At 42.9% G+C, this 16,900-nt stretch overlaps 1 protein-coding gene across 3 annotated transcripts in view; it reads right to left on the bottom strand.

Annotated features, from left to right (window-relative positions):
* Window positions 1-16,900, bottom strand: part of LOC125724472 (voltage-dependent calcium channel gamma-4 subunit-like) — a 42,397-nt gene that overhangs the window by 6,600 nt on the left and 18,897 nt on the right. For all 3 annotated transcript variants that reach the window (XM_049001189.1, XM_049001188.1, XM_049001190.1), the window contains 2 exons: window positions 13,163-13,390; window positions 113-196 (listed from right to left, as the gene is read on the bottom strand). In XM_049001189.1, the coding sequence (XP_048857146.1) occupies window positions 113-196; window positions 13,163-13,388 (310 nt within the window). In that variant the 5' untranslated portion in view covers window positions 13,389-13,390. The remainder of the gene's footprint in view (window positions 1-112; window positions 197-13,162; window positions 13,391-16,900) is intronic.

Below are 16,900 nucleotides of genomic sequence, written 5' to 3'. Positions count from 1 at the left end.
AGTGCTACATGCTAATCCCTTATGTCCCTGAGGATAGCCAGCTTCTTCAGTTGCCTTGTCTTTAATAGCAGTTGAAAAGTGTTATTGATGCTTTAAATCCTGACTCTCTTACGTAGGAGATACTCTGCCCCATCGTGGTCATAGTCAGCATCTTCTGGAAAGTGATTTATTTGTGAACAAACACCTCTTTTCAACCCTAAAAGAGAGAAAGAAACACAGTTTTGTTGTAGCATGTCAACAGCAGACTTGGACAACACGTCATTTCAGTATGTTTCATTTCAGTATCTTCCAGTGCATCATTTCAGGCTTACAATGCTCTTTAATGAGTGCGTGTATTGGGAAGCAGTTACAAATTTGCCAGAACTGCTTCATCTCCACTGCAGCCAAGCTCAGACTTTTACAGTAACATTTGTGAAATGTTAATCTATTGGCTGGAAGGGCTTTCAGTTAAAAGCAGGCAGAACAATTGTGAAACACACTCTAATTCTGCCTGTACTTTAAGCTGGAAGCTGTAGTTCTAGTTAACAACAGTGAGTGGGTCAGGTTATTAAATGTGAATATAGGCAATGTAGTTTATATTTACACTGTACCTTGTCCATTTTAGGAAGAAATTTTAATAACATTCCTATCAAAAGGAATTATACCAAATAAATTAAAAAGGTGCAAATGGTTAAAAAGTACAGGGCAGATAAGTGAACTAGGGAAGAATAAAAGAAAAAAAAACTGTTGAGATCATGCTGGTGAGCTGCAAAGTGCTCTACATAAGATTCCGTTTTAACGGTTTAAGGATGACCCTCCCTCTCCTGGAGCCAACACCTTATCGTGGTGGAGGGGTTCGCGTGTTCCAGTGGTCTCAGGAGCTATGTTGTCTGGGGCTTTATGCCCCTGGTAGGGTCACCCAAGGCAAACAGGTCCTGGGTGAGGAACCAGACGAAGTGCGGCTCAGAAGACCCCTCATGAAGAGAACAATTTTGGAACCATGGTTTCCCTTGCCCGGACGCGGGTCACCGGGGCCCCCCCTGGAGCCAGGGCTGGGGGTGGGGCTTGATGGCAAGCGCCTGGTGGCCAAGCCTACACCCATGGGGCCTGGTCGGGCACAGCCCGAACAAGGCACGTGGGTCCCCCCTCCAATGGGCTCACCACCCATGGGAGGGGCCATAGGGGTCGGGTGCGATGTGATCTGGGCGGTGGCCAAAGGCAGGGACCTTGGCGGTCAGATCCTCGGCTACAGAAGCTAGCTCTAGGGACATGGAATGTCACCTCTCTGATGGGGAAGGAGCCTGAGCTGGTGCGCGAGGTTGTGAAGTTCCGGCTAGATATAGTCGGACACATCTCGACGCACGGCTTGGGCTCTGGAACCAGTCTCCTTGAGGGCGGTTGGACCCTTTTCCACTCTGGAGTTGCCCACGGGGAGAGGCGCCGAGCGGGTGTGGGCATACTTATTGCCCCCAGGCTGGGTGCCTTTACATTGGGGTTTACCACAGTGGACGAGAGGGTAGCCTACCTTCGCCTTCGGGTCGGGGGACGGGTCCTGACTGTTGTTTGCGCTTATGCGCCAAACGGCAGTTCAGAATACCCACCCTTTTTGGAGTCCTTGGAAGAGGTGTTGGAGAGCGCTCCTCCTGGGGACTCTCTTGTTCTGCTGGGGGACAGTGCTCACATGGGCAGTAACAGTGAGACCTGGAGGGGCGTGATTGGGAGGAACGGCCCCCCCGATCTGAACCCGAGCGGTGTTTTTTATTGGACTTCTGTGCTCGTCACGGATTGTCTGTAATGAACACCATGTTCAAGCATAAGGGTGTCCATATGTACACTTGGCACCAGGACACCCTAGGCCACTGTTTGATGATCGACTTTGTAGTCGTGTCGTCGGACTTGCGGCCGCATGTCTTGGACACTCGGGTGAAGAGAGGAGCGGAGCTGTCAACCGATAACTACCTGGTGGTGGGTTGGCTCCGCTGGTGGGGGAGGAAGCCGGCCAGGCCTGGCAGGCCCAAGCGTATAGTGAGGGTCTGCTGGGAATGTCTGGCGGAATCCCCTGTCAGGGAGAGTTTCAACTCCTACCTCCGGCAGAACTTCTCCCATATCCCGGGGGAGGCGGGGTACATTGAGTCCGAATGCGGCATGTTCCATGCCTCCATTGTGGAGGCGGCTGACCGGAGCTGCGGCCACAAGGTGGTCGGTGCCTGTCTCGACGGCAATCCCCAAACCCGCTGGTGGACACCAGTGGTAAGGGATGCCGTCAAGTTGAAGAAGGAGTCCTATCGAGCCTTTTTAGCCTGTGGGACTCCAGACGCAGCTGGCAGGTACCGGCAGGCCAAGCGGGATGCGGCTTTGGCGGTTGCTGAGGCAAAAACTCGGGTGTGGGAAGAATTTGGCGAGGCCATGGAGAACGACTTCCGGACGGCTTCAAGGAAATTCTGGTCCACCATCCGGCAGCTCCGGGTGGGAAAGCAATGCAGCATCAACACTATTTATGGTGGGGATGGTGCGTTGCTGACCTCAACTCGGGACGTTTTGGGTCGGTGGAAGGAATACTTCAAAGACCTCCTCAATCCCACCGACACGCCTTCCGATATGGAAGCAGAGTGTGGGGACTTGGGGGTGGACTCGCCTATTTCTGGGGTGGAGGTCGCTGTGGTGGTCAAAAAGCTCCTCGGTGGCCGGGCCCCGGGGGTGGATGAGATTCGCCTGGAGTTCCTCAAGGCTCTGGATGCTGCGGGGCTGTCCTGGTTGACACGCATCTGCGGCATCGCGTGGACATCGGGGGCAGTGCCTCTGGACTGGCAGACCGGGGTGGTGGTCCCCCTCTTTAAGAAGGGGGACCGGAGGGTGTGCTCCAACTACAGTGGGATCACACTCCTCAGCCTCCCTGGTAAGGTCTATTCGGGGGTCCTGGAGAGGAGGGTCCGCCGGATTGTCGAACCTCGGATTCAGGAGGAGCAGTGTGGTTTTCGCCCTTGCCGTGGAACAGTGGACCAGCTCTATACTCTCAGCAGGGTTCTGGAGGGTTCATGGGAGTTTGCCCGACCAGTCTACATGTGTTTTGTGGACTTGGAGAAGGCATTCGACCATGTCCCTCGGGGAGTCCTGTGGGAAGTGCTCCGGGAGTATGGGGTACCGGGTTTCCTTTTAAGGGCGGTTCGGTCCCTGTATGACCGGTGCCAGAGCCTGGTCCGCATGGGCAGCAATAAGTCGGACTTGTTTCCGGTGAGGGTTGGACTTCGTCAGGGCTGCCCTTTGTCACCGATTCTGTTCATAGCTTTTATGGACAGAATTTCTAGACGCAGCCAGGGCATTGAGGGTGTCCGGTTCCGTGACCTCAGGATTAGGTCTCTGCTTATTGCAGATGATGTGGTTCTGTTGGCCTCATCGGACCGTGACCTTCAGCTCTCACTGGAGCAGGTCGCAGCCGAGTGTGAAGTGGCTGGGATGAGAATCAGCACCTCTAAATCCGAGACCATGGTTCTTAGCCGGAAAAGGGAAGAATGCTCTCTCCGGGTTGGGGATGGGGTCCTCCCCCAAGTGGAGGAGTTTAAGTATCTCGGGATCTTGTTCACGAGTGGGGTAACACTGGAACGGGATATCGACAGGCAGATCAGTGTGGCATCAGCAGTCATGCGGGCGCTACATCGGTCTGTCATGGTGAAGAGAGAGCTGAGCCAAAAGGCGAAGCTCTCGATTTACCAGTCGATTAACGAGATCGCGGGTGCAAGCGGCCGAAATGAGTTTCCTCCGCAGGGTGGCTGGGCTCTCCCTTAGAGATAGGGTGAGGAGCTCAGTCATTCGGGAGGGACTCAGAGTAGAGCCGCTGCACCTCCGCATCGAGAGGAGCCAGATGAGGTGGCTCGGGCATCTGATTAGGATGAATGAAAATGAAAATTCTGTGACTTTATTGGGGCAGTTGAATGACCGTTATTGACTTGAGTTTGTCATACCAAACTGTGATCTGTGATCACTTATTGGTATTTGTAAAATATCTTATTTGTCATAACTTATTGGTTATTGGTAAAAGGGTGCATGGTTGTCTGAATTATGCCACTTTGCTGTTTAGCTAAGCTATATGCATGACACAGCCAAATAGAAACATATACACATACAGACGCAATTCATATATTCCTAACATTGTGGGGACTCTCCATTCATTTCTAAAGGCATAACCCTAATCGTAACTATGATAACCCTAACACTTACACAGCCCTAATCTTAACTATAAGTATCCATACAAAGCACAAGACTTTTGACAATTCTAGTTTTTTGATTGCATTGACAGATTTTTATAAAATAGAGATTTATATTGTAGGGACCTGAAAAATGTCCCCACAAGCTAACAAGTAACAGGTTTTACGATACTGGTCCCCACAATGTGGTAAATACAAACACACAGACACAGAGAGACAGACAGACACACGCACACACACACACATACATATAGCTATGACTACCCACCTCAGATCTGAGATATATAGACATATAGATGAAGATGACAACTGAATTTTTGAAGATACATGGATGGATAGATGGATGGATAAGACGATGGAAGTTGGAATGGTCACATATTGGCTTTTCCAAGATTGTCCACAAAGCTGCTAAAAAACAAAACACACACACACACACACACACACACAAAGAGTACAAAAAAGGGTGTAAGTTCACAAGTGCATTTATCATCCTTTTGAGTAAATGCATAAAGGAAACACAGGCAGCATGTAAATGATATTTAAATTAGCAAAGACACATGACATTACTATTCAAAACCTTCTGGTTTCCTTCACCTTATGTATCAGTCACTTATTATGTTTCCACACACTCGCTGAGGATGACTAAACGCACGCTCTATAACCATGATTATGCTCATGTTGCAGTTGCTGGTAATTTTAGACGAATAAACACTGATAAGACTGAACACTGATGAGACTGAAATTTCAACCCCTGTATTAGCTTAAATTATATAATCTTGTTTTGTTTGACTCTTCTGCCCGCCCCTGGAGGATGGGCCCCCCCTTTGGGTCTGGTTCCTCCCAAGGTTTCTTCCTCTTAGGGAGTTTTTCCTTGCCACCGTTGCCTTTGGCTTACTCACTGGGGGGTCTTTACATGGCAGAAATGTAAAGCGCATTGAGACAATGTAATGTTGTGATAATGCGCTATATAAATAAAATTGCATTGCAATTGCATTGAATGACAAAGTTGACACAAACAGATGTCTGCCATCTATTGAAGATACATAAATAAAAATATTGGCTAAATAAAAATAAGCCAAGGCAGGTGTTTGCGAGTAAACCATGTTATAAAGCGAAACAATACTACTTTATTATGTTAACAGTTTTTTTGTATTTTTTTGAGAAATTGTTTTCCATGTGGCTTTATATTGTCAAAACCTGAATAATGCCATAGCTATAATTGTGCTTTTTACATGCTATTTATCTTTTGTTTTTACTTGTAGTAATGAGTTCTGATGTGCTTTGGCAGCATATTTACCCACCATACCCTGGAACTGAGTGTCAATTTTAAGAGTTGTATCCTTGGGATGTTTTCGAGACCATAATTTCCACTCAATGTTTATGCTGCTTTTGACTATATTTCTGCCTCGGCCGCATTCTGAAGGTAAACTTACTATCCCCTTTCTTGGCGTGTTCAGAAAAGTGTGTAATCAGTGTAAAAGGATATTCTTAAGATAAAGACTGCAACAGCATCCCCATGTAATCTAAAAAAAGGGCCTTCAACCTATGAAGACCGGCAGGTCTGGTCAGGCTTCTTCTTTCACCCACAACAACAGCCAGCAATGCAAGGACAAGAGCTGGAAATCAGTATTATTCATAACTAGGACTCAACTGCTCTGCATAGATTTGAAATATTAAATGTTAAATTAAAAAAAAAAATACAGAATATTACAGTATTCTGGTTCAAGCTGTTTATACACTGAAAGTTGCCAGAGCTCTATAAATGATAGTCACTGATATTACAAAAAATGACAAAAATGTAGACTACTAAAAAAAAACCACAAAACTGTTTTTTTGCTTGTTTTGTTAATGTTTTTTGACACTGCATTAAAGAAAGGGGGATACTGGCAATGACAGTACATATATTTATGGACGACGACAGATGAATGACAGCAGGTTTGCATAAAGCTGACGAATCTGATGAAGATAGCAAGTACATATTAGGGCGGTAAAGGTACACGTAATCATCGTGTACCATTTGGTTGCATCATTTTTGGTTCGGTATGCACAATGAATACATTTCTTGACATGGATGAAACTAAATTCAAGTAGGTGTTCAACATGGAAAACAGCATGCTAATTGTGACTGAGTTGGTTACAGTCAGTCAGAACTATGATAGAGCAGCTCGAAAACCTTCCCATATCACTTAACCTTAGTCCTATGTTTGCTTTCTGTTTCCATCTCTTATGTTATGTTATAATCAGCCATAAAATACCCTCAAAACAATAATTTATCATCCAATTTGTTTCTTCCCTCTTAGTTACCTTGCTAGACTTCCTTATATCATAATCCTGATATCGTCATATAACATTCTGCCTTCCTCTACAGCTACATTAGGTGCTCTTTAACAAACACAGACAATTAGGCCATTTGAGTTTTTAGCATCTAGTTTCATCCATACAGCTTCTGTACTTTTATTTTTATCAGAGAGCTCCCTTGCCTGCAAGTTTTCTTTTATGTATACTGCAACACCACCTACCTTCTTTTCTACCCGGGCTCTATGGAACAACGTATAACCATCTATGTTTCAGTTATTCCTATAATGTCGTAAGTGTCTGATGATATGAAAGCCTCTAAATTATGAATTTTGTTTCTAACACTCCTAGCGTTTAAATACAGACTGCAAAGGGTAGGCCTTTTACAGTGCCCATTTTTATATTAATTGGGGCTTTCCATCTCTCCCCACCTATATTCTTAACTAACCTCCCTGCCCTCCAGTCCCTAGTTTAAACATTCCTCAACTACTCTACACATATATCTCCCCAATACACGAATTGTATTGGGACTGGGCCCACCAAGGCCCCACCTGCCTCCCCAGTCTCTTTCGGCTCTAAAACTGGAAGCACCTGAAAGCAGTTAGACACAGTCACTTCACATGATGCCGCCTGTTTAAACTGTGTACGCCCTTTTCTACGTCTATGATCTATGTTTACCCAGCTTTCTTGACCTATCCGTTCTTCATTCTCCCCCCTCTCCACTTGTGACATACACACCAGCTCCCTAAAAGGCATATTAACTCTCTCCTCTAACTTATTGTTGTGTTGGATGAGGGCCAGTTGCTCCTCAAGGTCACAAACCTTGACCATGAGTGAGTCCACTAACTTACATCGTTCGCAGATGAAGTCCGACTGGACGCAAACATCCAGAAGGGCAAACCTCTTGCAAACACAACACTGAGCTGGCCCCATAATTAACTAGCTCACTATAACCCCGTCCTTTACTCCCAGCCCAGTATATTTATATAGCGTATTTAATTTTGACTTGAATTAACATATAGTTAATATAATAAAATGCTAAGTACAATAAAACACTAAAGACTTGCGTTAAAACTGAACTTTTTATAGTATCCGATAGGGTCAGAGATAACAACCTTAGAAATTAACTTTTAAAATATCAAATGAAAAATTACCTACCCGAGACTAACTTCCTACTGAACCACGTTTAACTAAATTAAAGCAAAGTTGCTCTATGGAGGCTGAAAAACCACAAAAAAACAATCTCAAAGCAAACTACTGCCGGAGTGGGAAAAAAAGTGGAAAATATCCGACTGGAGATGGAGCAAAGCTCAGGAGCAACTGTACTTTTCTGAGTTAATGTTACCGACGTTAGATAATATGACCCCGCGGGTGTTTGTTGCAAAGGTACGCGTACAGAAACAACACTCACGCAACACGCGCAGCTATCGATAACACTCGCCCTGTTTATTAACAAGGACAGAAAAGCACTCATGCCGGCCGAAGAAAATAATAATAAATGAAGCAACAACTACCTACGTAACCGTACTGGCACACAAACACTCAAATATACTTCCAAATAATTCCAGTCAACCGCTTCAACAAGCGCACAACACAAGTGCACACAGCGTCTACACCACCCCTCACAGTACAGCAATCCCAGCAGCCTCTTGGCCCATACATAAATCTAACAAGTGGGTTACCCATGAAAAGATTGGTTTTAATATTTTTGGTGTGGCTTTCTGGACCTTTTTTTTTGACAGCGTACCTCTCATTTTCAATAAAAACATTATGACAAAATAAACATCCAGAGAATCATATAAACAAACTGAATATATGGGCATGCCTTGCCTAGTGAAAAATTTGTTTTAATTTATTTTGTTTAAATAGATATTCCTGACAAAGTCAAAAAAGACTTGATGCAGTACACAAATGTATGTGGTGCTTTTATGCATTGTAAACTTACAAACTGGTCGATGTTGACCCGAACACGATAGCAAGATTAAATGAGTAGTTTGGGAAAATTTTTGTTTCCTAGTAAATTCCGGCAACATCGGAGAGAGTGTAGTCTAAAAGACCAAGTCTGTCGGTTTTGTTATATCAAACTTGGATATGTCGCTGGAAACACATCTAACATACCAGCTCATTTAAGATGACATCATCTGAATGCATATGACCAGAACAAGGCAGAAACAGCCTCTGCAAGTTAGTCTCCTCGTGGTTTTTAACATGTTTTTGACAGGTAATTCAGACTAGGCTAAAAAATAACTAAAACTATGTATTTTTATTGCTATGGGTAAACAACCATTCTCTGTAGCCTACAACACAGAATTTATATAGGATTAAGTTCAGTACGACAGTTATGATACAGTCTTATTTTTTAATTTTTATTCTTTTTACATATTTATGTCTAAAATAAGCAAATACGCATCTCTTAGGTTTTCTTATACAGTGGTGCCTGCGGTTCACAAACCCAATCCGTTCCAGGAAAGCGGTCGTGAACCAATTTGTAGTGAACTAAGGCATTTGTTCACAAGCCTACCAAATAATAATTTTTGTTAATTATTTTTCTGGTCTTTATAGTAAAAACTTTCAAGAAAAACACAATATAGTGTGTCGATGGGCGGACCGAGGCATCACGGGAGCAGAGAGGGACATGGAGACTTGCTTGCCAGGGAAATCACGCTCTTTCTTAACAGTCCTTAACTCTTGTATTGTTGTTGTTGTTGTTGTTAATGTCAATGGTTGCATTTCCCTATTGTCATGTGTGTGTTTGCCCATGTATTTTGTGTACCCAGTTCGATCCTTGTGTGTATTTAGCTACACGGTGGTAAATCTTCCACCATGTCTGCATCTTGCAGTTCGGCATCTGACAACCTTGTGTTTTTGGGTTCGGTGCTCATTGGCTGCCTGTTGTGGTCCTTCTACTTACAATTGCACGCGGAGCATGTTGGGACATGCTCCCCACCGGTGCTACACTAGTATAAAAAAGGAATCTGGTCGAGGAATCTGTTTGTCGACCAAATTTTGTATGCAAAGCAATGCATTTTTTTCACAAAATTTTTGGTTGTGAACCAAATTGTTCATAGACCACAGTACTCGTGAACCACAGGCACCACTGTACAGGCATGTTAACAGATACATAGCCTTTTGTATGGTTTATTCTAATTGTGTTTGCAATTTTATAATAAACAATTTAAAAACAAATTCCATTTTCCTTGCGATACTAAAATTGCACCGAACCATCAATTCAAAATTGAGGTTTGTACTGAACTGTGAATGTACCATTACACTCCTAGTGCATATACATAAGGTCAACAACTGTGATAATGATAGCAAGTACTTAAAGGCAGATTGCTCTGCAGGCAGAATTACTAGTTGAATTTCACCAGACATTATTCTAACGAGCCCTGCGATGGGCTGGCCCCCATCCTGGGTTGTTCCCTGCCTCGTGCCCATTGCTTCCGGGATAGGCTCCGGACCCCCTGAGACCCAGTAGGATAAGCGGTTTGGAAAATGGATGGATTATTCGATTAACCTTGCCCCTACCCCACCTCCACCATACACGGACAAACGTGTATGGAGAATGGATCAAGATATATATTTGCCATACAAAATGAAATATTACTCATTTTTGAAAAATGATAATGTAAGACATTCAATAGTAACTTAATAAGAAATAAAAAATACATAAAATTTCAATTGAAATTAAATTAAACTGAAGAGGTAGCTTAAGTGCTGTTATGACAAATGGTAATTTCTTTATTTTTAACAACACATTCCTAACTATCTGGCTTGTAAGCTACTTCATTAATTTATTTCCAATCAAAATGAAACACCACTTGTTGCTGCAAAGGGATAAGTTAAATCATTAAAAGTAGCCTTGAAATTTGGACTGAATGATATTGGGGAAAAAAGCATTAAGATATTTGAAACATTTGAGATAAATGTTACAATTTATATTTATTAAAAAAAGTTGATAATGTACCCAAAATGAACTATAGACAAATATAACTTCTTATCTACCAACAGAGTCTGGGAAAGGCATGTCAGTAATTCACATTCAGGCAAAACATTCTTAGATATTCAACAATGACCATGACAGCACACACATAAGACCAATGACTCTGATAATGACAGTAAGTACAGTGGTACCTCAGAACTCGAACTTAATCCATTCAGAGTTCGGGGACAAATCCTAAAAAGTTCGAGTTCTGATCAAATTTTCCCCATAACAAATAATGGAAAACGAATTAATTGGTTCCCGGCCCCAAAAAATTACACCTAAATATGTTTTTTTTTTGTTTTTAGCATTTAAACACAAAATGCATTTTTTTCTTAATGGCATCCAAAACGATAAAGAATGTACTCCAACACTACCCTTGTCCTCCCCCAAACGTCCGCTCCTTCCGTATGCCACACCCCCTTGTTAACCTCGTTTGGAATCCCCGTGGGATCAGCTGTTTCTGGTTGTTGTCATTAGTCCTCTGTATTTGGTCTGCGTTTCAGTTTGTTTCCCCAGTTCGGTCATTGTAACGTCATTGTGTTGTTCTGCCTGTTCTCAATTAAACTCAGTGTTCCCCGATCACTTGAGTCCTGTCCCTGCTTCCACGGTCCTGGCTCGGCAGATTGTGACAACCGCAAGCCATGCCCCAACATTGCGCCAACACTAGACTATGCCATGCGGTACATTGTTTATTTTTATTATTACTCTGTATTGGTGAGAAATGGCTACCAAAATGATATAAAGTACAGTGTATTACCTGATATTTTCAATAAAAAAGCATTATCACCAACAAACGATGCCATCACAGGGAATGCGAGGCTGAGACTGAAGCGTTACCCTTTATTTCCGCTGAGAGATGTGCCGCGTGACTCATTTCCCTGCATGTACAAGTTATCTTAGGACAACTTATCTTAGTTCTAGGTAATTTTTTTCTAACTGGTTGGTATGAAATAAAGGTAGCTGATCATGAGAAAGACCTTGGTGTGTATGTTGATGCTTCCATGTCCCATTCTCTCCAGTGTGGGGAAACAATAAAAAAGGCCAATAGGATGTTGGGGTATATCTCCAGGTGTGTGGAGTTTAAGTCAAGGGAGGTAATGCTAAGATTATACAATTCCTTGGTGAGACCTCACCTAGAATATTGTGTGCAGGTTTGGTCACCATATCTTAAAAAGGACATTGTGGCCTTAGAAAAGGTGCAGCGTAGGGCCACAAAAATGATTCCTGGTCTTAGAGGAATGTCATACGAGGAACGGTTACTTGAGCTAAATCTGTTCAGTCTCAAGCAAAGGAGACTGAGGGGGGACATGATCCAGGTATATAAGATTCTAACAGGTTTGGATGCTGTTCAACCAAATAGTTACTTCAGCATTAGTTTAAATACACAAACTCGTGGCCATAGGTGGAAATTAGCGGGAGAACATTTCAAGCTGGATTTAAGGAAGCACTTCTTTACACAGCGTGTAGTCAGAGTATGGAATAGCCTTCCTGATAATGTAGTGCAAGCTGAATCCTTGGGTTCCTTTAAATCAGAGCTAGATAAGATTTTAACGACTCTGAGCTATTAGTTTAGTTCTCCCCAAGCGAGCTTGATGGGCCGAATGGCCTCCTCTCGTTTGTATAGTTCTTATGTTCTTATGACTTTTAAGATATTCAAGTTCTAATGACTTCGAGAACTGAGGTACCACTGTAGTTATAACAGCAAGTATGGATAAGGTCAGTACAGCAGGTACCATATCCTACAGTGACCAAGTCTATGCTAAATGACAGCAGGTAAAATATCCTAACGACCGAGGCCCCAGTAAATGACAGCAAGTACCTAAGAAAGTGGTTCTCAAACTTCCCTGCTTGTTTTTCAGCTATCCCTGCCCTATAGACTGCTGATTACCAGGATCAGGTGTGTTCAGTCAATCAGAAGCTGAAAGACAGCTGGGACTTGTGTGTGGGGCAGGGATAGCTGGAAAACAAGCAGGGAAGTGGGTCCCGAGGAACGAGTTTGAGAACCACGGACCAAAGAGAAATATGGTTCTAGTAGGGATACCTAATGTAATAGCTAAAGCAGTGATGCATGGTTTCTTTCTCATTGTCAATTGACACTGTGGTCTGCAACCACTGTTTATGCGATGTGGAAACATTTCATGTGCTATATGTGACAGCAGCACAAAATCTGTGTGACTGGCCTGAGGGATCCCTGTTAGGGTCCACAATGTTGGGGAAAACTGCTGACATAAGCAGATTTGTCTATGGCAACATTCTCAGTCTCAAAAGAGAGTCACTCATGCATCCTGACCTAATTGTCCACTGACCTAAAATACTCTGACCTCTAAACTAAGCTGCATATCAGAGCTGGAAAGTTCAGGTACAGAAAGTACAAATCCAGACTAATATTTTGTTTCACTGAACCAGTTCAGCAGTCTGTAACTATGAATCTTTATTATTCAACTAAACAGATTTTTTGTCTGGTTTGTACTTTCTGGACCTGAATTTTCTACCTCTGAATTTTCTACCACTGTATAAGGTATACATTCTGTCATGAAATCAAAACCCCAACAGCATTTTCTGATTTTAAATTTGTAGCCATCCAGCATTTAATGTACTCTGAAGACAAAATACAAAGAAGGTACCGTTCAGCTCAAAAACCATTACCAACCACAAACAATGTGATGTATACTAGCTAAGGGATATCAAAATGCCTCCTGACCTTCCAGGCAGCAAATTCTCCAGAGGCCAGAGTGGGTGAGTGCACCGGGGTCCTTCTTGTCCTTGCTCTGTGGGTCTTCCTGTGAGGAGTTGGCAGTGCTGTTGCAAATGAAGGCTCGAGCATACAGCCAATAATCAGTGCCAATGGCCACAGTCATCAGTCCAAAGGCTGCAAAGGCTCCCACGGTGGTGAGGAGGATCTGAATCCCCTTCTCACACCACACCATGGCTGGTGGACAGGTTGGGAGAGGAAAGAGAGGAAACACAGGACTTTAGACAAAGAAACTGCACTGTGCCAATGTGTCGGAGAGGATGGCGGGGTGAGTGAAAAAAGTTCAGAAATGGTCAGAATGTGGCGGAGAGATGAACAGTTTACTGTAGAGAGCATTAAGACCGTACACTTCACAGTCAGATATGTGCACAAATTATTCTACCGCATATGGCCTGCAAGTAGGGAAGGATTACGGTCTGGGCCAGCGGGGCTGCTGCCCAGGGGCCCTTGGGGTGCTGGGGGCCCATGAGGCCCCTAGCCCAAAACAATTTGCAACGCTTATCAACAATGTATTTTCGTTTGTCTATTTTAGAGGGCCTACATTCTTTGATCCTCTGCCTACAAGGGCCCCTGACCCTATAGGGAGGGCGTTTGGCTGCCAAGGGCCCTTGAATTGTGGTGGTGGTGCTGCTGGTGGTGGTGGTGGTGGGAGGGGGGCCCTCGCAAACGTTTTGCCCCGGGGCCCACACAACCCATAATCCGTCCCTGCCTGCAAGGACTACATCCACAAACACCTGCAAACAAAGATCATCCGGAGCAGATCAGCCAAACAATTCAAGAGAACAAAGGGAGAAAATCTGGGTTACATAGACAAAAATGTATGTCACAACAGCACCGATTTCCAAGCTTGAGAAACCATACAGAGAGGGCTACTGCTGCTTGCCAGTCTCTTGCAAATATTTGTGATGAATTGTTTCCAACTAATTATATACACTCAACAGACCTTTATTTTTAATTTTTTTAGTCCATGATTTCTCGATGGGAACAACTGAATTGTACTTGCGTATACCCTTAAAATAAGAACTATACAAACGAGAGGAGGTCATTCGGCCCATCAAGCTCGCTTGGGGAGAACTTAACTAATAGCTCAGAGTTGTTAAAATCTTATCTAGCTCTGATTTAAAGGAACCCAAGGATTCAGCTTGCACTACGTTATCAGGAAGACTATTCCATATCCTGACTACACGCTGTGTAAAGAAGTGCTTCCTTAAATCCAGTTTGAAATGTTCTCCCGCTAATTTCCACCTATGGCCACGAGTTCGTGTATTTGAACTAATTAATGCTGAAGTAACTATTTGGTTGAACAGCATCCAAACCTGTTAGAATCTTCTATACCTGGATCATGTCCCCCCTCAGTCTCCTTTGCTTGAGACTGAACAGATTTAGCTCAAGTAACCTTTCCTCGTATGACATTCCTCTAAGACCAGGAATCATTTTTGTGGCCCTACGCTGCACCTTTTCTAAGGCCACAATGTCCTTTTTTAGATATGGTGACCAAACCTGCACACAATATTCTAGGTGAGGTTTCACCAAGGAATTGTATAATCTTAGCATTGCCTCCCTGGACTTATACTCCACACACCTGGAGATATACCCCAACATCCTATTGGCCTTTTTTATTGCTTCCCCACACTGGCGAGAATGGGACATGGAAGCATCAACATACACACCAAGGTCTTTTTCATGATCAGCTACCTTTATTTCAGTGGGACCCATAAAATACCTGTACTTTGTACTTCTGCTCCCTACATGGAGTACCTTACATTTGTCTACGTTAAGTTTCATCTGCCAGGTATCGGCCCAGTCACTAATTAAATCAAGATCCCGCTGTAGCTGCTGAGCCGCTAATTCAGTATCTGCTGCACATGATGTTGAATAACGACTTACGAACATTTCAAGTTACAAACGGCCATTCGGAATGTAACTCCTTCGTAAGTAGAGGAGCGTTTGTACATCATGGTACCTAAAAACCCAAACTAAGCAGCTAAATAAGTTTAATGTCACTTTGAAACAACTTTGAAATAGCTAGAGCCCAATGGTTGAAATCACAATACAGTCACCCTTTCAGATTCATGAATTTGATTTTCATGGTTTCAGTTATTCGCAACTGGCCGTGAACATTTAAATGGGAATATTTTTGGAGCTTATGGAAAGATCACAGAAAGTTGCAGATGACCCATAACTCAAAAACAATATTGCAAATGATTTGGATCACATTTAATTAGATACATAATAAAACTGTAGTGTATAAATATCGGTCTTACACAATTTTTGTTACTGTAAGTGCATACTATATCTAAAATATTAATAATCTTAGCTTGAGTACACTGTGCATCTTTGTTATGGAAACAAGCCTCTCACATGTTAACAGTCTTTTTGTGACCATGGAATGTCATGTTTCTTGCAGTAAATTTTGCAGTCCCGTGTTGTCACTTGAGGAATAAAGGACTAAAGAGCAGGCATTGTGGCGCAACAAAAGCAGGATTATTGAAGTAAATGAACAGACTGGAAACAAACAGAACTATGAGGGATCACAAACGGGAGGACTGGCAACCAGGAAGTGCATGGGCGACAGGAAGATTTGACATCAAGAACCAGAATTGTGCTGACAAGATAAACACGAGGACTAACAATGGGTAACAAGCACCAGGCGTGGCTTATCAGGGCCATGTTAGGGGGGAGGCAGGAGGGCCAGGTGTGCAGGAAGTGACATCTTGTTAATTTTGCAATTTAAATAATGGATGTAAAACATAGCACTCAAAGTGAAAATAGCCATGTACATACAAGGATAATAATTTAAATGGTTTGTCTGTTATATAAAAAGAATTAGATAGGAAATGACAATGAAATTTGATATGCAAAGTATATTATTCAACTGTTTATTTAGAAAGTGGTAATAAAAAGATTTTTTTTTATCATTCAGACTTAGTGGTGTATTATAAGTATTATTTGTGAATTTTCACATTTGCCAGAAGCTTGCCAGAATTGTGTTTATAGTTTTAATACATTATTTCAAATACATTATTTCAAATGAAATTCGTACTGTATTGAAATTGCACCAAATCATAATCCCAATACTGAGGTTTGTACCAAACCATCAGTACACGCTTATTCATCAGTGTACCACAAAAATTGATTTGCTTTATTTATAAACTGTTATATCCACATACCACTTGTCTCTCAGTATGGCGCTCCATGACAGTCCTCTATTTGTCTCCCATATATCCTTAGTGGTGGGTGGACTCTACTATAGCTTTGTCAGTAAACATCTTAACAACACAGCCTGGATTGTCCCATAGTGCAAAGCCATATGGCTCTGCCCTGAAGTTTTCCCTTAATGACGTACACTGTATGTACAAAAGTACTGGGACACCTGGCTATTACACCTATAGGAACTTTGATGACATCCAATTCTAAATCCATAGGCATTGAAACAGAGTTGTTCCCCCTTTATAAACTTTCCACAAGGTTTTGGATTTTGTCTGTGACAATTTTTGCCCCTTCATCCAAAATAGCATTTGTGAAATCAGGCACTGATGTTGGACGTGAAGGTTGGCTTGCAATCCCCATTCTATTTCATCCCAAAGGTATTTGATGGGGTTGAGGTCAGGGATCTGTGTGAACAGTCAAGTCCTTCCACACCAATCTTACTCAGCCATGTTTTTATGGCCTTGCTTTGTCCACTGG

Source organism: Brienomyrus brachyistius, unplaced genomic scaffold (assembly GCF_023856365.1).
Source record: "Brienomyrus brachyistius isolate T26 unplaced genomic scaffold, BBRACH_0.4 scaffold56, whole genome shotgun sequence".
In the NCBI taxonomy this organism is placed as follows: domain Eukaryota; kingdom Metazoa; phylum Chordata; class Actinopteri; order Osteoglossiformes; family Mormyridae; genus Brienomyrus; species Brienomyrus brachyistius.
This window is presented reverse-complemented; position numbering and strand designations above follow the sequence as displayed.